At 34.9% G+C, this 23,262-nt stretch overlaps 1 protein-coding gene across 1 annotated transcript in view; it reads right to left on the minus strand.

The window, feature by feature from the left end:
• LOC128992780 (scoloptoxin SSD14-like) overlaps positions 1-20,569 on the minus strand; it is a 42,258-nt gene extending 21,689 nt beyond the window's left edge. Inside the window, exons 1-5 of the mRNA XM_054416522.1 lie at positions 20,441-20,569; positions 16,524-16,769; positions 13,019-13,239; positions 6,879-7,077; positions 1,096-1,293 (exon numbers count right to left, since the gene is read on the minus strand). Of these exons, the coding sequence (XP_054272497.1) occupies positions 1,096-1,293; positions 6,879-7,077; positions 13,019-13,239; positions 16,524-16,769; positions 20,441-20,442 (866 nt within the window). The 5' untranslated portion in view covers positions 20,443-20,569. The remainder of the gene's footprint in view (positions 1-1,095; positions 1,294-6,878; positions 7,078-13,018; positions 13,240-16,523; positions 16,770-20,440) is intronic.
• Between the last annotated feature and the right edge of the window lie 2,693 nt (positions 20,570-23,262).

Here is a 23,262-nt window from a genome sequence, read left to right on the forward strand (position 1 = left end):
TTAAAAACTGCTCAAAAAAATAACTGAGAACATCAGATCTAGTATTTTACTATGTATATTTGAATAATCTCTCATCTTCTTACCGAATAAATGAAGGTACCACTGATTAACATTATACATAGTATAAATAAGTCAATTCTACGGTTTCATTTCATTGTCATGCAAATGCTGAATTTGTGTCGAAAACACTGAATGTTTACAGGTGTTATGTTAAGCAAATTATATCATACCAAAAGCTAGTTTAGAATTTTAGCGTCGACTGCTAGACTTTAAAAAAATTAAAACTTAATTTCTAAAAACTGTAACCCTCAACTAAATTTATGTCTTCGACATTCCCTAGTTCTCAAAATTATTTTTCTTTCAACATAAAAATCATGAAAATCCGTCAAGTGGTTGATTCAGAATCGTGAAATAAAAAAACCCTGTCACGTTTTAATCTATAGGATTTTATTGCGATAAACTGTGGTAGCCTACTGGGGAGAACGTGTTATCTTTTTCATGTTTACAATGGTCGAGGCTGAAGGCTTCGGCCGGCAATTAATTAATTCCTACATAACCAATGTCGGGCCACCCTTGCAGGTCTCCCCCTTGGTTTGCTAACTAGCCTGACATTTGAATTTAATATCTACACATATAATTAACCTAAACACTTATCCATTTTATAAAGGATTGCAGAAGATCCAATTTTCAGTGGTAGTCAGGTGATAAGTCGGGAAAAAATAGGAAGAGAATTGGAAAAGTGGGGGAAAGCGTTCACTCGCTCGCGGTGGGCTGACGAGTTTGACATGGAGCCCTGCCACGCGAAGCGCTGACACTAAGAGATATAGCGGGCCGCTATGCGTCACAATAGATTATAATCATAATTCCACCCTTCCAAGGAAAATAATAAATCAGGTCATGAATAACATTACAGACTCATCACTTGCCACTATTTGGACAAGCATTCCAAACAAAAGCCTGTCACAAGCAAGGAGAACTGCTACGATTGGAGACAGGATTAGTGCAGTTGCACAAACTGTTATAGATCAACGGGTCAATTTGTAATCAAACTGCACAATGATAGTAACTTAATGTTTTTTTCACTTCTCCACTTACTTGTAGTTCCGCATGTCGTCTTCGGTGATAAGGCCTCCCATACTTTGTACGTCGTCAACGAACGTCTTGGTGAGAGTACCATCGTGTAACGCCTTTCCTCCCTCTTGCGCAATCACTTTGAGAGTTTCGCACAACTGTCGGGGTCGGATCAGACTCCCCTTAGTCTTTAAACGTCCTTTTTTGTCCACAAACCACTCCCTGCAATCGTAATTTGAATGGTTATTGAAAGCAGTGGATGTAAACTAGGAAATAGAAATTGTAAGGTAGAAAAATAGGAAAATGAGTAAAATTAAGATACCTCACATGTTTGGGCGACTTCTCTGTAGATGGCCATCTTGCTGCTGATTTTTTCTACACTACTTCTTCTTTTGGTAGGGAGAGGCGGGAAATTTGAATGTTTAAATGAAATTTGAATGAGGGGAGTTATGGTTTGTGATGTTACAACAGGAATGAAAAAGGATAAATTAAAATGTCTCTAGGATTTCAGAAATTAAATTAAATTAAGTCTGGCTCAGGGGCGGACTGGGTACTCTATTAGGGCGTAAACCTTGACCAGCCCGAAAGCGCCAACCGGGGGGTCTGGAGGGGAATTCCATACCCCCCATGTATAGAGGGGGGTCCTCCCCCAGGAAATTTGTTAAAAATTATACCTGTAAACTCGCATTTTTAGGCAATCTAGAGGCATTAACAGTGGAAAATCAGAAATCTGATAACTGACACTATTGGTCAATGTTTGGTTTACAAAATTTAGACTATTTACCCACACGACTTGGCGTTATTCTGACAGTAAATATCCTAACAAAAATAAAAATACAAACGATTTTCTTAGGTTCTTTCGTATTATATTTGTGTATTTTCACTATTTTCCCTTGTATGACTTGGCTGCATGCATACAATATAAATCATGTGCTTCCTGTTTACAACCTGAACCTGCAACTGCTGTATTTTTTGGCACTGTAAATAACAGAAGTTATATATTTTAGATTTCTATGAAATTATTTTAACACAAACAATATGCTTTCACTGTGAACAAAACCAATTTATTGACTTAAACTGTTTTAGCATTACATTAAGTCAAAACTGTAACCCTAAAGTAGGCCTACCTAACCTATTTCTACAAACAAAATGGAAGCCATAGCCTAGAGAGAACTACGAAGGTATTTTGGGCTGGCTATGTGTAAGTAAAATAGGTAAGTAAGTAGCTCAGACCACAGAGTAAAGTGCCTTCCACTCGGAGTAGGCCTACACGTACGAGAGAGAAGAGCTGCTTTGCTCTCGCTTGTCGACAGTGTCTATTCCGGTCTCACACCCGACTTTATGTTTTGCTATTCGCTGCTGAAACTTTTACTCTAAGTTTTTCATCTTGCTTTCTAAAAATACGTCTCGTCTCATTTTTTAAAAATGTTTATGAATTTTTCCTTTAACGAGGGCGCAAATATTGGAATTTTGAGAAGGCGTGGTGGGCCGGCGGGCCAGTCCGCCCCTGGTCTGGCTCTAACAGTTATGTTATTGTTTAAATTAAAATATTTACTTTTAAGAAGACAAAATTGCTATTGCGTTTGACAAAACTTGTTATAGATCATGTCACGAATAAGTAAACCCGAAAGTAAACCAAACCATATGTTAACTAGGTGGCGTTTGCAGAGGCGTCCACAAAATTGAACGGGAGTCATCAGGGTTCATATTATATTCTTATTGCCGTCACCATCGAGCTTCATAATTATTTTTACCTACAATTTTAAATCAAGACAAAATTTGTGTGGAGATAAATATTTGAGTAATTAGAATGGCTACACGTTATTTCATAGTGAAGGGGAGTAAAAAACACATGTATGTCATTTTAGGCCTTTTTGGAGACCTGCATTTACATTTAAAGTTTAAAACCTCTAGGTTATAGATTGGTTTCAATGAATTGTTATTTCAAATGAACATTTCAAAATAAAAAATTGTTACAAAAGTTACATCAACATTCACATTCACATCGATTCCAGTGTTTAAACCCATGTTAAACCAGTGTTCTAGTCCCCTTGTTAATCTTCGACAAGATCAGCAATTGTCGATAATATCTAACTATTTGCTACATGGCGGCATTTCAACACATCATAAAAGTCATAATTATTACTGAAGGCGATGGTAAAAACTTAAAATACCTACTTTGTATGGTCGCCATTTCATTGAAAAGTATTGAAGTATTAACAACAGCCTGGAAACACATGTGAAGCCACTGCTACCGGCATAGGCACTTTCATGCAATAGGATGATCGTGAAACAAGGCTGAACCAAAACGTCCAAAACTATTATTTTTCGCGTATTTTAACACGTTCACTGCGTTGCATACTTTCCACCATTATTCCAATGGTGCGTTACGAGATCTATAGGTCTCGTCCGCTATGATTACCCAGGTGCGATACGAGACCCCGAGATTACGTTGCGCAGTAATCTTTTGCGCATCATAACCTCGTAAAGAAAGGCAAGAGAGCGCTGAGTGTTTGTTTATATGAACCAGTACAATGTTGACAATCTTCAGCCAGCCCAGGAAGTAAATATGACGTCATTGTACGAGACCCCGAGATCTCGTACCGCACAGCTGTAATAGTTCATTATTTATTTGTATTTATTCTTTTCCTACAATAACAAATTAAGAAAAATATATGTTACCTGTTTATTTACGAATTCCTTATAATCGTAACCGTTATAAAAAATATATTTTATCTTTCTTTTATCACTTTTTTATATTAATGCGTTTCCTTACGGCTGATTTCAGGCTAAATAAAATACAAATGAAATATGTTTACAAATTACTGTATTTATTTCGTTATAATTTTGGGGTTGGGCTATGACCTCGAAATGAGTGAGTGCCAACAGTGAGTCGAGTGGGCGGGGGGAAGGGATGGGTGCAACCTTGAAGCTATATTTAGACTTGCACCACTTCCCTAAAGGGCTGGGAAAGGGATCCTAATCGCAAAACAAAAACTAATGATACAAAGTTGTTTATCGGAAATTTCTTGTCCGGTTTGACGATTATTTAGCATTGATTTTTGTATGAATTACTAGGTACCAGGAGAAATATTCGAATTAATGTAAATGATTTGCTTGTTTACATCAAAATACAACATTGCACAATCGTGATATTTTAGGTCATTTACCAGTGACCTTTATTACGCATCCGTTAGTGCTAATAACAGTAAAAAAACACCATTATTCTTTCTCTTTGTTCTTGAAATATTTCTTTGGTTTCCTTCTTTCATCCAAGCATTCAACAAAGGTTACTATGGTTACTAATCACCCCATTAGCCTCATGTAGTGCTTGGAACAACTATTTTTGATACGAGACCCAGGGGTCTCGTATCGTAATAAAGTAAAAGTTTATTACTTCAGTGCGTTGTTACGAGATCTATTTATCTTGTTCATTTCATAGTTACTAGTTGATACATCAAGAAAAATGCATTATATATGTACAAGTTTCATTTCTTTACGATAACTGTATGCCGAAATATCGATGTCGTAATTTTTGGAAAGAAGCCAAATTATGGGTCCCGCACTACGGGCTAGGTACGATACGAGACCTCGGGATCTCGTAGCGCAGTGAACGTGTTAATTGTCTCAATGCTCGCCTATAATATCAAAGTCAATATATCAATGTTTATTGATTTATAAACACAAAAAGCCACGTTTGTATGAAATCAGATGATGGATGTCTTTAGGGAAATTTATTTTTCTATGTGCATTATTGTAATTCAATTAAGATGCATGACATAAAATAACCGGGTATTTATAACCGTATGGTATGGAAAATAAAGAAAACCCCTCAATAGATATTTCCATATAAGTTTGCCAAAAGACTGTTTAATAATTTATATATAAACAGTCATATGTTTTTCAATTGTTTTTGTTAAAAACAGTAAATAGTTCAACGTTGTTGTTTTGAGAAATGAAATAAAGAAGATGGTTTTTGTTAACATTTATTTTGTCATTTCTAATGTTTAATTTTAATATTAAGTAATCGTCCATGCTATCAAAATAATTGAATCACGTATAGTGACGACTTCTAAATCTAGGGTTAAGTTTAGTCAAGGAATACCTTTACTTTACACTAATTGCTTTAAGCCTTAACAAAAGGAGTATAAGCTAAAAAATATAAACTGGGTAGGGATGCTAATTTAGTGGTTTTGACCAAGAACTAAGCTTATATCAACACACCTTTATTTGCCTCATATTTGACGAAGACAATTTCAAAAAATTTAATCAGGGAAGCCTTTTGTATCACCATTAACCACAAGACCAACGCTACCTTAATAAACCAGTATTTATTCACAAACAATTATATGTTTGCTGCCTTAAGCAGAATTAAACCTATGGAGTGGTTCAAATTATTTATTGAAAATAACATCAACAAAAGCACACGCAGACAATCAACAAACTGTTTTTTACACAAAAGATATGGTGTTCAGGGATATCTATTCTGACACATAAATAATACCTATATTTCTGAGTGTGTGTAGATATTAGAATAATTTGTTTTACATTATTGAGCTTTTTAGGGAATTATGTCTCTACAAGCCACTAGTACTATTTAAATAGGGAATAAAAGTTATATTTTTAAGGAGATATTTTAGTGTAAATCCAATCAGGTGAATGTAAATTTGATTAGTCTGCAGGTTTGCTGCAGCGGAGGTATTTAATTTTTGACCCTCAAAACACAAAATTTTTCAATTTCTCTCTAAACTCTTTTAAAGTGCCTAAAAAATAATAATTATGTACATCAAAGTGTTTTTGTACAAACACTTAAAACCGGTGAGTGTTTGGGGGATTGGGGGACACTTAAAACTATTGGGGATTTAATTGGGACGGGGTTTTTGATTGCTGTTTTAATTGGTAACAGAGTAACAGAGAAACAAAATGGTAAAATTCACATGCTATTCTGATGGATAATAAATAAACTGTTGTAATTTTCTTGTTTATGGATATATTTTGATACAACTTGGTAAATTTATTTATTTTATACTAAGCTATTTATATTTTATTAGTTTCACTGAAGCAGAAAACCTAGGTACTTGTTAAACCTGATGGTATTTAAATATATTTAATTGAAAATCATTTCAGGCAGATGGTAATTCGCTTAGTCGGCAGGTTTGATGTGGCAGGGGTGATTATATTATTACATAGATTTAATATAAAATTTAAAAAGTTCAAATGTCACTTCAGTTGTAGATATATTTACAAATCTAAAATCGGGAGGTATTATCTTGCATTTATGTTTACTAGGTGATGCCTTATCAAGCACAATGACTGTAAACAAAAACAATCAACTATGGATATAAGTTGAAATTTGTTATGTTATACAACTTGATTCTCTCTCTCTTATTTCGGTTATTGAATAAAAATATAAAGAGTTAGCTATTAAGTTGTTTAGTATTTATCAAAACCACATTAGCAATCTTTGCTCAGAATTCATACAAAGCAAAAGTTATGCCACCAAAGTCTAATATCCCTCAAGTTTATTCTTTACTTGAATATGGATCAAGGATTAATTACCTCAAAATTGGCATAACTGAAAGTACAAAGTAAGGACCTTTCCCGTTAATTCACTACCACCATGTTTTTTTTTTTTTTTCAGGTTGAAATATTATAATTGTCCTCGAATGCTGTTAAGGGTTTGGTTGTATTATTACCTTTGACTGTGTATTGTTACATTTACATACAACTTATAGTGGTAGAGAATTAGCGGAATAGATCCCTAATTATGATTAAAATTGTAGGAACATCTAGGAAAATTACACTACCTCAAGTTAGGATCGTTAAGGGAAAATATAAACCGAAACCGGTTTTTAAGGCAGCTTTCTGTATATTCACTCATGCGGAAACCCTCTTCGCAGATCTTTATCGTAGGTTGTACTAAATCGGCCCACGGGAGACGGCCGAACTTCTCGTGCGCCTCCCTGTATCCTCGCAGCTCTCCGGGAACCCCTGTCGCGAGCGCTCCTGTAACCAACCTTTGCTTAACCAATTCAATTCAAATTATCTTTATTCATCAAGTACATTAGAAATATATACATGAATAGTGTCACATTTCTTATAAGTTATAATAAAACATACATGCTTATAGTAAATGGGAAAAATTGTAAAAGAACATAAAACTAACAGTTAAAACATACTTTGATTAGTAGGGAAAGAAAAGTCAATTACAGTTCATCAAATGAATAAATAGCCCTGCTTATGAGAAATTTCTTAAGTTTATTTTTAATTTTTTTTATATTTACTTCTGCTTGTATGTCCTTTGGAAGTTTATTATAGAATTTTGTTCCGGCGTATTTGGGTTTTTTTTCGAAAAGGCGCAATTTATGAGGACTTAATGCTAACTTGCCTCGATTTCTTGTAAGATAATCATGTTTCTTTCCAACCAGCTCTGTTTCATGAAATCTGTTTTTAACGGATACCACTGTTTCAAAAACATACATGCCGAAAACTGTCATTATATTTTCTATTTTAAACATTCTCTTAACAGAAGTTCTAGGTGGAAGGTTGTAAATTATTCTTATAGCTTTTTTTTGCATTCTTAATATAGATTTTAAGTTTCTCTTATTGGTTGAGCCATAAAGGGAAATCCCAAATGAAATCACTGAATGTATGTATGAAAAGTAAACCAACTTCAAAGTTTCTATTTCGCAATAGTTTTTTAATCTAGTTAAGGCATATAATCCAGAAGAAACTTTTGAAAGTACTTTTTCAACCAACAGAGTAACTTGGTCTACTAATCAAGAGGGTTACCAGTTCAATATAACTGACAACCTTTTTTGACTAGAGGTGTCCCCAGGGGTCAAAATAAACCATCTTTTCAAATTCATGTATATTTACTGGGTAGCACAAAAACTGGGACACATGGATTAAAGCAGCGTGGTACCAGTGGAGAGGAGCTGCCTGTGACTGCTGAGCAACCTTAGCTTATTTATTTTTTTTTTTTTTGCAGTGTTTCCAGTGAAGCCACGTGTTGATCTTCTAATATTAATATTCTAAATTACTAAAATGAAGTGTCAAAAGTGTTAAAACGATATTGTTCAAACTCGGGACGGATGTAAATGCGCGGATTGCCAATCAATTTTCCACATTACTTGCGTCGCAGACACATACAAGAAGAAATCTCCCAAGAGCTGGAAGTTTGATGATTGTTCTTTTGGAACCACGTCTGAATCAAGGACCAGTGAAAGTGTAGAATCAGATCGTGGACAAACAGCAGTATTGAACGCTATTACCGCACTTTGTTCCGAAATGAACTCGCGATGGGATCGCAATGGCACCAAACAGGACCAAATGCAAATGGACATTAACAGTATTAACAGTGAAATACGTGATTTAAAAGTGGAAGTTACCCGTGTCGGAACACAAGCTAAAAATACCGAGAAAAACGTTGAACAACTGCTTGAAGATAATAAACGCATTTGTGAAGAATTAGCCAAAAGTCGAGAGGACTTGCTCGACCTTCAACATCTACGGCAAAATAACGTAATCGTTTCAGGTGTGCCAAAGTTGCCGAGAGGATCAGATGTATTCCAGGTGATAGCACAAATCGTGCATCTTATCAATGTCCCGTAATATCGCTCGGACGTCAACGCGGAGCACTGGCTTCCGGGCCAAGACAGTGACGACAGAACACAGCCTTTTATAATATCTTTTGTGTCACGCATCGTCAAAAACGAGTGGATAGCAGCGAGACATTTCAAAAGAAGTTTACTGGTATCAGAGTTACGCCCGAAGTTCCCAGATCATCAAATCTACATAAATTAACATTTGGCTCCTGAAACACGAACAATCTTCAACAAAGGACACAAGCTACTCAAGGAAGGGAAACTGGAGTCTGTCTGGACGTCCGATGGCCGAGTTCTTGTCAAAACGACCCCCAAGGGACGACCGACTCGAGTAACCAGGCTCCAACACCTAGACTGCGTGACGTCACTGCACGGCAAATCCACCACCGACTACAGCTCACCGTCACCCGAGTCAACAGAGACATCGGCCACCACAAGGTCACCGACAGCTACCCAGACCACTAACACTAACGGATAGTTCAACTATTCTACATCAGGTAGGTGTTGTTTGCCATTTTGATGATATAACTATATACGGGAAAGATATGGAAGAAAATGACAAAAATTTACATAGTGTTTTGTGTAGGCTCCAGGAAAAGGGCTGGACACTTAACAGATCAAAATGTGTGTTCCGGCATGACAGTATCAGTTTTCTAGGCCACCTTGTAACTAAAAATGGAATTAAGCCAGATCCCTCTCGTGTTGAGGCTATCCAAAAACTCAAGACGCCAACTAATGTTAAAGAACTAAGGAGAATTCTAGGTGTTGTCAATTACGTAGCCAAGTTTATTCGTAATTTGTCGACCATAGTTCATCCATTACATGCTTTACTGCAAAAAACAGAATTTGTTTGGGGCCTGATCAAGACCAAGCTTTGGAAAAGATTAAACTGTCATTGATGTCCCAACCGTGTCTCGCTTTATACAGCATGTCTAAAGAAACCTTCCTCTCAGCGGATTCCTCGTCATACGGTATTGGAGTTGCACTACTTCAGCTTCAAGAAGATGGAACTAAACGTCCTGTGGCCTATGCTTCGAGAAGTTTGTCATCAGCCGAACGTAATTGGGCTCAAATAGAAAAAGAAGCTCTAGCGATTGCATGGGGGTGTGAACGATTTGAACACCTCATATTAGGGTTGCATTTGCATATTGAGACAGACCATAAGCACTTGCTCTCCATATTAAAGATAAAAGACTTGGACAATATTACTCCCAGGCTTCAGAGAATACGACTCCGACTGATGAGATATACATATGATATTGATATTACCTACACGCCCGGTAAACAGTTGATTTTGGCTGATGCACTGTCTCGAGACACAGAGAACTCTGAAGAGGAATGGGAACTTACAGAGGGAATCCTTGCATATATACAAAATATTGACACTACTCTACCATCAGTTTCGGATGAAAGGTTGCGAGAAATAAATCAAGAAACTATGAAAGATGAAACTCTAAAACACGTGTCACAGTATTGTGCGAAAGGTTGGCCAGAAGAATCTAAGATTCCAGAGGTTGTATTGCCCTACTGGTATCATAGAGAAGATATAAGTGAGCAAAATAGTAAACTTCTCTTTGGAAGTCGTATTATAATACCGAATTCTCTAAGAGCTAATGTACTAAGAAGTATTCATGAAGGACATCAAGGCAAAACAAAATGTAGATATTTTGCAAAATTTATTATGTGGTGGCCTCGTCTTTCTCAATAAATCAAAGAACTAGTAGAAAATTGCAAGATCTGTGCAGAAAATCGCGCTACGAGAGCAGAGCCGCTGATACCAACCCCTTATCCGGACAGACCTAGGCAAATAGAGGGTGCCGATTTGCTAAAGTGTAAAGGTCACTGGTATCTCTTAATCTCAGACTATTATTCCAGGTTTATGGAGATTGCTAGACTAAATGATTTAAAAATGGGCACTATTGTGACATATACAAAGTCCATCTTCGCACGTCATGGTGTACCTGAGACAGTGAGAGCAGACTGTGGTTCTCAATTTGACTGCTTTCAATTCAAACAACTTGATCGTGATTATGGATTCAAATTGATTACATCAAGCCCAAAATTTCCACAAAGCAACGGCTTCATCAAAGCGCAAGTAAAAAGCTTTAAGTACCACTTAGAAAAAAGTGATGATCCCTACAAAATGCTACTTATGTTAAGAGCAACTCCTTTAGAAAATGTGATAAGTCCAGCGGAATTATTTTCGGGAGAAGGATCCGCCCTTATGTTCCGATAATGTCTGATCAACTAAGACCCTATCTGGTAGACACTGAAAAGTTAAGGGAAAAGGAAGAAGCAAGAATTGATCGTCAAAAGATTTATTTTGACAAAAGACATAGAGCTGCTCTACCTGATGTAGCTCAAGTCCATATAAAGGACAGGAATCAAGAAGGAACTATATTAAACAAACATCCTGCCCCTCGATCCTATGTAATTCAAACGCAAGATGGTTGTTTGCGCAGGAACAGAAGATCACTGCAAAGATTTAGCACTACTATGCCTTCTGATCACTCTCAACCAGCACTGCTGACCAGTCCTTCAGAACACCTGAGAAGATCAGAACCTTTCGATCATCCTGCAATGGCATCGCAGACAATGTAGTGTTATCGTAAGTTAAATTAAAATATAGTTTTAATAAGACAAATACTTTATTAGGTAGCTTTTACAATAAATCCAGATTCCCAATGTTTACCAACAAAAACTAAACAAATAATATTCTAACACCATATGTTTCCAATTCCAAACACATATTATGAATAACAACACATCTCCCCTTTAAAGATCGAACCTCCGAATAACAAAGATTTATACATCCGGACATCACAAACTCACTAATTTAACTGAAATTACATTCAAAATCACTAAAACACTCTGAAAATATCTCAAATTCATTCAAAATGTAGGAACAAAATCTCAAAACAACTTTTATGTTAGCCACATCAGCTGACTACTTAATAATTTACTGGTTGGCTACTTAATATGGATAGTGCCTGGCTCTGTGATTGTGCGATTCTGACGCCTAAAAACGAGCAAACAATGCAGATAAACATTTAGGCGATAGCTCTCTTCCATGTCAAAGATCATACTACCCGGAGATGCTGTAAACTACCCGGCAGAGATTCTCAACTAAGAATCAGGAGCCCGTTTGCCTGCCTATGGAGGTTTACCCTGAAGGTTGGAGCTGCAAAGAAACTTACATCCAGCCAAATTGTAAAATGGGACGCGTCTTCGTATTCGCTGTCTCCATTGATACATAATTGAAGCAGAGATTCTCACGGGTTGTGGTGATGGGGAATTGATATTCATCCCAATGATTAATTTCATTAATTCCTAGCAGCTACCCGTTAAGACTTCAAGCGGCTACAGTCCCCGTTGTACTTGCTTCGCCATGACGATTAATAAATCACAAGACCAGACGTTGTCAGCCTTGTGGAACTGAGCGGATCAGCATGTTTCTCTCACGGACATTTGTATGTTGCGTATTACAGTGTGACATCCAGCAAAAGCCTTCTTCATTCGTGCTCCAGGAGGCCAGACTGCAAACGTATTGTATGAGGAGGCACTCCGATAAAACACAAACACGGCCTTTGTCAACAAAAGCCTTCTTCATTCATGCTCCAGGAGGCCAGACTGCAAACGTATTGTATGAGGAGGCACTCCGATAAAACACAAACATGCCCTTCGTCAACAAAAGAAACCTAGGGTGAAAGAAGGGGATGATATTCTAAATACCATCATTTACACCACTTCTCATTTAGATGTTTTTTTGTAATTTAGTGTAAAAAATACCTTATTAGGTTTAATAGTTTAACTGTAATTATTTCCATATAATTTTTCCATTTGTTATAACTCTTTCTTTTTATCATTACTGTAAATTAAATGCTCAAATTTATACTTGACATGTAAGATTCCTCATTGTATTGTTTGTACTGTATATTTTATTCAACCAGTACGTAGAACGGGTACACAGCTAGTAAACTATAAAAGTATGTAGATAGATAGAAGCAATTTACATCATTGGGATATCAATTAAAGATTATATGTAACAAAAGGTCAACGTTAGGCAGTAACAGGACCAGGGTTAAGACTGTTCCTTTAAACAAATTAAAAGTACCAAAGCCGTTGAAGTACACAAAATACTCTAAATTACACTGAATCAGCTGAATGTTAGCCTAACTTGTACCAATCACATTTCAGTTTACATATCAACCTAAATTATAAGAAAAAATTCATAATTCTGAAACAACTAAAACCCATAGTTTTAAACCACATGGAATCCCTCTACATTTTCACATGTGACAGAATGAGAAAATTGAAAAAAATTACATTAAAAAACCTACCATCATCAGACTTATGGAGCTTGCGGGCGAACATATCCTTCTTAGCGGCACCTGGAGCAGTGTCTCTGGCAACCAGAGCGTGAGCGGTCTTGGTCTTGCGTTGGTACACTGTCATGATGAACCCTCCGCCCAGTGCCATACTCTGCATGTTGACCACCCCGTTGCAGAACAGTGCTGCTACAGCAGCGTCCACTGCTGAACCTTCCTTGGCCAAGATGTCTCTGGTAAACACAAAGTAATACTTTTCAAAACGGTTTACTTCCAGGTTCCAGTTAAGGCCTAGTTGTTGGCAGGTCGTTTGGCCTCATATAGGCTGCATTTTTACTTCCCACAGTAACTAATAGGGCTGATAACTTAAATTATGACAAAATATAGTTCATCTCACTGGCAAAAGTGTCTTCCAGCCTTGCTCTTTTTTTCGACCTAAGCTTCACCAAATCACCTCGGTGGTTAAACTTGAGCTCAAGTCGAAAAGAGTCACTTTATGCCCTGGTGATAAAATATACTTTCTCTCAAATAATAAAATCCACTACCAACTTTCATACAAAAAACTAGTTGTTTCCAGTTAATAATATTAACTACATTTCCATTTCAATAATTTAAATACAATTTTATCTTGTCACTACATAATAAATCAAAAGTCAATACTCAATAGGCTACTGTTTTAATAAAGGTTTTAACACGTTCATGCGACGCCGCGGTCAATACCACAGACCGAGGTATACATTTGAATCTTACACACAGACCGGCTGTCACTTGGATAACAGTACACACAGACCACGGGCGAAAACCTGTAAAACAGTGATCATTTACATTGTAATACGCTACAATCGTGTTTGTAAATAATGTATTCTTGTTTTTTTTGTATTATTAATAACCTTTTGTAATGTTGCATATTTGCGACGCCCGGTCTACAGCGAAGACAATAGTGAAAATTATCATAGTTTTCTTGAAATAGACCAAACGTTGTATACATGCGACAGTTCATTTTTTGTGTTTTGAGGTGAAAGTAAGTAAAATAAAAAACAGATTGATCAAGAACAGCTTATAACTGAACAAATATAAAAGCTACATAGGATAATGCAGCATACATACTGCATACATACATACAGTGATGCAGAAAAGTAAAGACCAGTTTTTCCAACTATCATATGACGTCACCAATCATCATATCCACAGACCAAGCGACGCAGTTGTGCGTCAGACATCTCTGTAGACCACTGCAGGGAATTCAGTGCCTTCAAATAGACCGTTACAAAGATATAAGCATTTTAATAACATCAAAACCCCGACGCAAATATACGATGGCAGTCTATTTTAATGTGACTAGCCGACGCATATGTGCGTCGCTGGTCCACGTGAATAAAAAATTTCGTACTATTGCAGTAGCGAACGTGTTAACAGAGTACAAAATACTGCCTGACAGAACAATTAACATTTACATCTTACTTTTGACATGTTAAAGGTGAAACTCTTTCCATAAGATTTTTTTTGCAAACACTCTAATAACGACTTTAACCAGAAGACTTGGTTTCGTTGTTTTTTCACCATTATGTTTAGTTAATCAAAAGCGCGGTACCCCCATGCTGAAAGCAGGGCTATGGCAGATAAGACAAACTTTTCAAGTGTCTGTCCTTGAATTTTTGTGATGGTCATGACAAAAGCAATTTGGCATTGGAACTGCAGATGTTTGAATTTTTAGTAGAAAATTTCCCTCTGACGATTCTAAACTTAATTGGAATAATAATACTGTACTTGTTTTCCAGCCGAACTTGCAGTAACATTTTCATATTTAAGACTTTGTCATTAATCTCTTTCACCATTACTGTATTCTGGTTCCATTAACCAGTCCTTTTTATGGATTTAAATTTCTTAGTAAAATTACAATTCCACCTTTTTATAAACATAACTTGTGAGACATAATCATTTGGTGCTTAAGTGTGGAGAAATTCATCAGGGACATATAACCGGTCTTCCTCGTCTTGAATCAAAGTGTCCACTGAGTAGTAAATTCTACTTGTCATTATTTAGTTGCTTAGCTATTTTGTTATTAATTTGGTCACCATGTTCATTCTTTGGTTAAATTATTGCATGATTTTTGTCTTTTTTTAAGCATTTTCAGAGAATCCTTCACTGAAGATTTCGTCAATGATATTTTTATTTGCAATATATTGTGGTGGAAGACTTATCAATGTCTCACAAAGACCATAAAGGAAGCTCTCTTGGCCATTCCTTATAAGTAAAAGATATTCATCAAATATTGATTCCCTTGGATTTGCTCTCATGTTTTTAGCAAATGAAATGTTTTTAAACATTGACCATAAAGGTGATATAGTTATTTAATTTTCTACCATTTCATAGCGACTCACACCAGAGACTATGGTAGCTCATTGCCGGAAATTACCTCCTAAAACCTTTCCACCAAAAGGCTTTGCTTCGCCTTCTCTTCTGGCGATATCTCGCAGTAATCATTCTACAGACGATAAAGCATACTTATTGGACATAGAAGTTTCATCCTATAATATTATTTTACAAATATTTAGCTTCGTTACGATTGGATTTTATTCCGGAGACTGAGACTGACTCATTTAATTTTATTGGCAATTTAAATCTGTTTTGTACTGTACGTACGCTAAGATCTCTTAAGTCAAAATAGTCTGTTTTGTGACAGCATCTGTCCGTGCAATATTAAAAAAACTTCAAAAACCAGCATAGGTAACTTTTTACAATTTATTATCATACCATCTCTGTCGTTAATACGTCGCCCAATCGCAAACACAGGATTGTTTCTTCTAGGTAGAATTTTATGATAATCAAACAAAATTAAAATTTGGAAAACACAACAAATAAAAATATCTATGAAAACGTTAAACACACCATTATCTGAAAATAAAATACAATCACATAATGAAATAGACTGGTTTTTACTTTCTATGAATGAAACTGCATAAATCAACTATCCCATCTCATAAGTTATCATTGTATTTTAAAGTAAACTGATAGGTAAAAAGAAAAGTAAATATATTAAAATAGAAGGGAAACAGGCTATTTTTGTGAAGACAGATGTTTACTTTAAAGAAATGAATCATATGTTAGGTAATCTTAAAAATCTTAAAATCTTAACAAAAATGTTGACTTGTATATTTAAAATACATGAAAACTTTAAAGTCCAATGGAGCAAAGCACATTGAACTGAGCGTGACAAAAGTTATTCCATGACTTCTACAGAGAATTGCCTTTAATTTGACACCTTAATCATCAAAATCGGTTCATAAATAAAAGAGTTTTGCTGTGCACAAGAAATTCCTTTGGAATTAGAATAATAGATAGAAGTTTAAATCAATATTAATAAAAAAAAAACTAACCAATATAAGAATAAATATAAGAACTCTTGAGAACTTTGGTACAGCACAAAGAAGTGACCAATATTAGATTTTGAAGTGTTCATTGATATCCTCTGTTACCACTGATTATATCTACACAATCGTATATATGATGCAGTTACCTGCCGATGATTGAGCACGGGTTGCCATCAGTGCAGACGGCTGCCTTGCGGAAGCTGTGCTCTAAACTGGGGGAGGGTGGCAGTGGTTTTTCGGGGTCTGGGAGCTCCCCTGTGTCCACCCAAGCCCCCTTGTTGAAGAAGCGAGGAGCGAGACGACCGAAGACTTTCTGCCAGTTAAGGCGGGTAGAGGAGGCGATCAAAATAACAACAACGCAAACTGCTACGTAGCGCCCCTGTACACTGTACCTGAAATTAAATATGTTGATAAAATTTTGGATGAAATGGAAAGCGAATTTGTGATTTGGGGAAGATTGTTTTGTGTCCAGAGTTAGTCTCCGCTCTCATACGTTGATGGTTTGCTTAAGCTGAGGTTCGACGTCACTTTCAAAAACCAATTTTTTATATCCACTCAAAACTCAAACTCGAAAACAATACTTTCTCTATACTATGGTTTAAGGGGAGAAAGTAAAAATAATAATAATAATAATAATAACGAGCTGTTGGCCCGTCCTACGGGAATCAAGTAGTCCATTAAAACTGTATAAAGGGCGTTCATTTGAACACTGTCCATTTCTGTTCTGTGCAAAGGTAAGGCTTTTAACACTTTGTTTGTTCTCATTTCCCCCTAATTTGGACATGCCAAATCCAATCAAATTTTCAAATTTGAAAAATGCCCCAAAAGGGCCCAATTTGGGGGGTAGAGGTGCTTTTTGAGAAATTTTAAAATTTAAACATGGGTTGTTTGATACATCAATTTAAATGTCTAATCACCCCGATCATTTTGATGCAGAAAAAATGTAATTATCTTTAACCGTATTAACAGGGTGGGTCAAAACGTAAAAAAAAAGACTTTGAAGTTAAGACAATAATAGGTTTTTTACATACCTCAGTCAAATAGTCCAAAAATGGTATTGCTCAACAGCTTACATGTTTCGTTGCGAAGACAACATTATCAAAGCTTGCAACTCATCAAAAACACATTTAAAACACGAACACGAACACTGCTACCAGCCCCGTGCCGCGCCGGACCAAATCAGTATTATGATAGCGCTATCTAAATGTCAATTGTGTATTCGTACCGTATTAATGTCTTCTGTGTTCGTGTTCGTGTTTTAAATGTGTTTTTGACGAGTTGCAAGCTTTGATAATGTTGTCTTCGCAACGAAACATGTAAGCTGTTGAGCAATACCATTTTTGGACTATTTGACTGAGGTATGTAAAAAACCTATTATTGTCTTAACAATATAGTCCAGGGGCCGAAAACATGAATTTTGATTTGAAGTTAAGTTCCGTATTACCCTAACTACTGAACGGAACAGCGCTTATTCCAAGCTTATTCTTGAGCTACTCTTTAAGATAACTTCTAGTAAGGGCATTTTCCATGTTATTTTCTAATTTAAAAAAATCGCAAATTCGAAGAATAAAAGAAAGCTGAAAACTCAAAATTCTTAAATAACAAGGTACCTATAACAAATTTCATATCATGTGAAAGGTTCTTTTTTAACAAACATTTTATGTATTTAAGTTTTCTTTCTATCTCTTACTGTTTAAAAATTTCAGTAAAAAAACAGAATTTTCTATGGTAAAATTGTAACTAGTTTTCTAATTTCTAATTTGAAAATAGAACTTGCATATGAGCAATCATTAGCTTTTCAACCTTTCTAAAGTTGATAAAAGTTCTTTTTCATTCATTCTTACTCTCATTACAATTTTCATCCAAATGCTGAATTTGTGTCGAAAATGCTGAATGTTTACTCACTGTTATGTTAAGCAAATGGTTTTATACCAAAAGATAGAGTAGAATGTTAGCATCGGCTGCTAGACTTTTTAAAATTTCAAACTTAATTTCTAATAAAATGAAAACCTAAACTAAAATTATGGCTTCGACATTCCCTAGTTCTCAAAATTATCTTTCTGTCAACACAAAAATCACGAAAATCCGTCAAGTGGTTGATTCAGAATCTTGAAATAAAAAACCCTGTCACGTTTTAACATATATGATAATTAGAATAAAAATGAACCTTTTTTATGAAATTTGGTACAATTATTTACCCATGTTTGTTCAAATGAGTTCACTATCGAGCGTGATCAGACTTTGGGGATTTTATTAGGTAAAAATTTGTGTTTCCAATTTTGACCCCAACACATAAAATATTGCAGTTTCTTTCTAACTACGGTATTTTGTAGACAATAAAACAATAATCTTATACATAAAAAAAATTGAGTTTTCTTTTCCGAGTTCGATTAGCTCTTCTACCCGACCGATTTTCATGATTGAGGTCTCAAATTGAAGGTATGCAGTCACAGATTTGCCATCAAGCATCGGCATATAATTATCTATTGTATCGAGTGGTTATACGTAAACGAAATTTGCTCCCCATGTATTTCTTATAAGAGTTAAATTAGGTTTCTCTTTGCCGAGTTCGTTTGGCTCTTCTACCTGACTGATTTTCATGATTGAGGTCTCAAATTGAAGGTAATGCACAAACAGATTTGCCATAAAGCATTGGCATATATTTACCTACTGTATTACTCGACTAAAAACATAATTTGATTCATTTTTGAATTCTTACTTCAATTTAAGATGTATTTCACCAGTTATTATTATATAATCCTATATATTTTGGCCTAAGAACCAACAATGAAATACCGGCTTTCATTTAAGCTATTAGTTATTCAAATCGACGAGTTTCAAGCAAACGCAAGGTGTACAACGAACATTAAAAATTATTTTTCATAAGATTTTTCTGTGATTGACCAATGATTGACCTGTGATCAGACCAATCTCTCCAGTATTGTTAATGTTTTTTATATGTTTTAGACTCAAAATAATCAGTAAATTATAGGCTTTAATTTGAGCTATTGAACGTTTGAATCAGTTAAGCTCAAGATACTGGCTGGATTAATCAATCAAAAATCATAAATTTAATTATTTCTTGGATATTATAATTATTCTAACGCTGCGGAGCAGTATGGGTCCTCTAGAATTTTGTTACCAGCATCACACCACAACCATTCGACTCCGATAAACTCAAAATACTTATAAACTTTATTACTCCGGAAATCGACGAGTACATAATTGAAAGTGGTACGTATAATGATGCTATATCTGTGCTAAGAAGTATCTATGTAAAACCTGTAAATGAAATATATTCCAGACATAAACTACCTGCATGTCAGCAGCAACCTGAGGAGACTATTGACCAATATCTCCAGGCTTTAAAATTATTAAGTAAAGACTGTCAGTTTAAAGCTGTCACAGCTGAAAAGAATAGGGAAAATTATATCCGTGACACATTTATTGCTGTAATAAAATCTTCTGCAATTCGCCAGCGCTTACTAGAAAATGTTTCGTTGACACTAGATCAGGCATATAGTCAAACCAGATCCCTAGAACTTGCACATGAGAAATCGTTAGCTTTTCAACCATTTTAAAGGTGATAAAAGTTATTTTTTATTCATTCTTACTCTCATTACAATTTTATTTTTTTGTCAGATTTATTTTGAAATTACGTTTTGAGATGAGTAATTAGGATTTCTGCTACAGCAGGGGTTTAAGTATGTGTTTCTTTAATGTAAATAGCTTGTTATAAAGTAAAAAATCCATATTTTATAAAAATATTTTCTTAACAAACAGGTTTCGAGACTTTTTATATAATCTCCCCAAGAACAACAAAAACATTTATGATATATGTAGTTTTTTGGAATTTCTTTTGTGACCATTAGGAAAAAACCACACAATGGTCACAAAATAAATTCCAAAAAACGATATATATCATAAATATTTTTTTTGTTCTTGGGGAGAATATATAAAGTCTCGAAACCTGTTTGTTAAGAAAATATTTTTAGTTTACCAACAACTGAAATGCCTAACTCACAATAGTTTACCTAGAACTATTTACAATTAGAAAACTCACATTTTCCAGTTCCGGCGACAATTCAATGTGACAGAGCACGGCCAACAGCAAGGAGCGTTTACTAAACGTGGTCACAGTGAAGTTTAGTGGATGTGTTGTTGCACTAGAGCACTTCTACACTTGTGAGATGAGTGACATACCCATTAATCATGTAGCTTATAATCATTAATCATTAAGTTAAACGTTTTCAAACTCATACAAAGTATTAGTTACTACTAGGTGAAACCCGTCGAAATCGACGGTTACTCTCAAGTCCTTTGTCACATCGGTCATCTTAGCATTTTACTGTGCCAATGAATAACATTCTAGCATAGTTTTGAGAAATTGGTCGTGGGGTTACTGTTAAAGCTGGAATTCCTAGACATTCGGATGTCAGTTGTCTCAGCCTTATCAATTACATAAAGTTGTCAGTATAATCTCTCTTTGGAATGTTAGGTGTAGTGGAATTTACTTGTAGGGAAGCTGGCTTTTATTCAAGCCTCGTTTATATGGTCGTGCGGCTTCATTGATAACAAATATTGCAAATGACAAAGCAATGATTCTTTCCAAAAAAACAAATACTGTAAATAGGCTGATAAGTAAATATTGACATTTACATGCATTGTTGTTAATAAACGTATCTTATAAAGGATACGTTTATAAGAATTCAAAATTCAAAATCTTTGAGGATGAACCTTTTTGGCTGTAGTGAGTGAGCGTGATCATGTGTTCATAATACATGTAAAATTTTGAGGTTAAATCAAAACAAACCGACTGGTATGTTGTCAATTAGGGGGCGTGTTGTTTTAATTTACAAAAGAATGCTCATTTAAGATGAAATAAATTAATTTTATTATAAGTCATTGTCTGATTTATTAGAAAACATTCAGTATTTATTTAGGCTACTGCATTTTATAAACCAAACTCGAATCTTGTTACCTTGGCCTATCATATAACCTTTGACTATCAAATGGTATAACGTTTTCCTGTTTGATACCTGGTAAAACTTATCAGATTGCATAAGTGAATTATTAGCAATACAATTTAGCTATTAATTATAATTTAAATGGGTCAAAACTCAAAAAGTTATTCTATAAAGGTTTATTTCGTCATCTCGAGAGTATATAATTCTGACCCCTAACTTGAAACTCAAAAGGTGGGCCTGGGTCTTGAGATATTTCCAAATGAAACGTAAATCATCATTATGTCCCAACAGTTTAATATGTGTATCCCAGTCACAACAACTACATTATTTTATTAATATAATGATATACATTAATTTTGCTAGAAGATTCAATATTTTAATATTTACTCATGTTAAATTAATTATTTTCAAAGCAACCATCACTTTATTTGAAGACAATAATTAAATAACAATTTATTCATTAGTTGATTTGGAAATAGGAATCTCGTCTTTATTTCACAGTAAATATTCTCTAATAATGACAAAGTGATAATATTAAAGTAGAGTATGTATATTTACCTATTGCCAATTAAAAGAATATTTTATGCCAGTTTGTTTGTTTTGATTTACCCTGAAATTTGACACGTATGAACACATGATCGCACTAAAAAGGTTCATCTTCAAAGATATTCCACTACAGCTTAACCGCATCTAGCTAAAAAAATCCAATTGAACTGTACAGACTTCTCTATTTTCACCCCACCCTGTAAATAAAACATGTGATTGTAATTTCTTCCATTTGTTTTGATTTTCTGTTTATATTTCGTTGTTATTTCGTCACCAGCATGGCAACCCATAAAACCCATGTTAATTTGTTTAAATTTCAAATTCATTTCTTGTTCTTATTTTTGAGCCTATTTTAATTTTTAAATGTATTCTGCACTACTACAGGAACATATCTTTCTAACGGTATGAGTAGATTTTCCCTACAATGCACACGAGCTGAGAAAAAAGGTTTTAAAGAAACATGCTTGCCTATTAATATATAGAAAGATTGCAATGAAATATTTTTCAAGCTGTTAAATAGAGACGAACCGAAAATTTCTGGGTTAAACGTAATTGATAACACCTGTTTCTGCCACTGTTACCAATCAATCAGCCAGTTGAGGCCCAATACGGGTTGTCATCAGGGTTACCAACCTTGAATGTTGACTCATAAAATGCATGTAGTTCAGTTATAGTTTGAAGTAAAACGTCATACGTAATATATAGATTTAGATTAAAAATTCTCCTATTTTGGGTAGAATTCTCTTATAATTCTAATTACAAATTATGTTCACCTATTTTCTATTTATATGCAATTTAATAGTATGTAATGTGTAATTAGGGCCTAAATAAATATTTCCACCAATAGGTATAGCTAGTTGCTCTGCCCGTGCTTCGCTACGGAGTGAGAATGCAGAAAATAATAATTTGTTTTATTTAATCTACTATAAGAAACAGCTACAATGCATGTACCAGAAAACATAAAATAGGCAAAGCTCAATCATACACTTATTGATTATTTAAATGCAGATTTATTTATGTATTATCATCACTTTATATAGTGTATTGCATTTAAAATATATGCAAAAGTCTAAATCGTTGACCACGTGTTACCATAAGAAACAAATCAAACAAATTTAATTAAATAGCAGAACGAAGCATAACAGCTGGGTTAGTAAATTTTATTCATAAGAAATACATTGAGATTTTGATGGCCTGTGGGACAAAGCCTGAGGACTTGTATTACAGAAGTTGGTGAAAGGGAGCGTCTACAAAAAAAAAAATTAATTTTGAAACATTGCTTGTAAAAATCCGTCCATTATTAACGGAGGAGTAGTGTTTCGTATAATTCGCCTTCACGTAGGAAGGATACTAAGTAAAATACTCTATAGCA

Source organism: Macrosteles quadrilineatus, unplaced genomic scaffold, assembly GCF_028750875.1.
Source record: "Macrosteles quadrilineatus isolate MER2022 unplaced genomic scaffold, UCM_ALF_1.0 Scaffold_1__1_contigs__length_201487025, whole genome shotgun sequence".
Lineage (NCBI taxonomy): Eukaryota > Metazoa > Arthropoda > Insecta > Hemiptera > Cicadellidae > Macrosteles > Macrosteles quadrilineatus.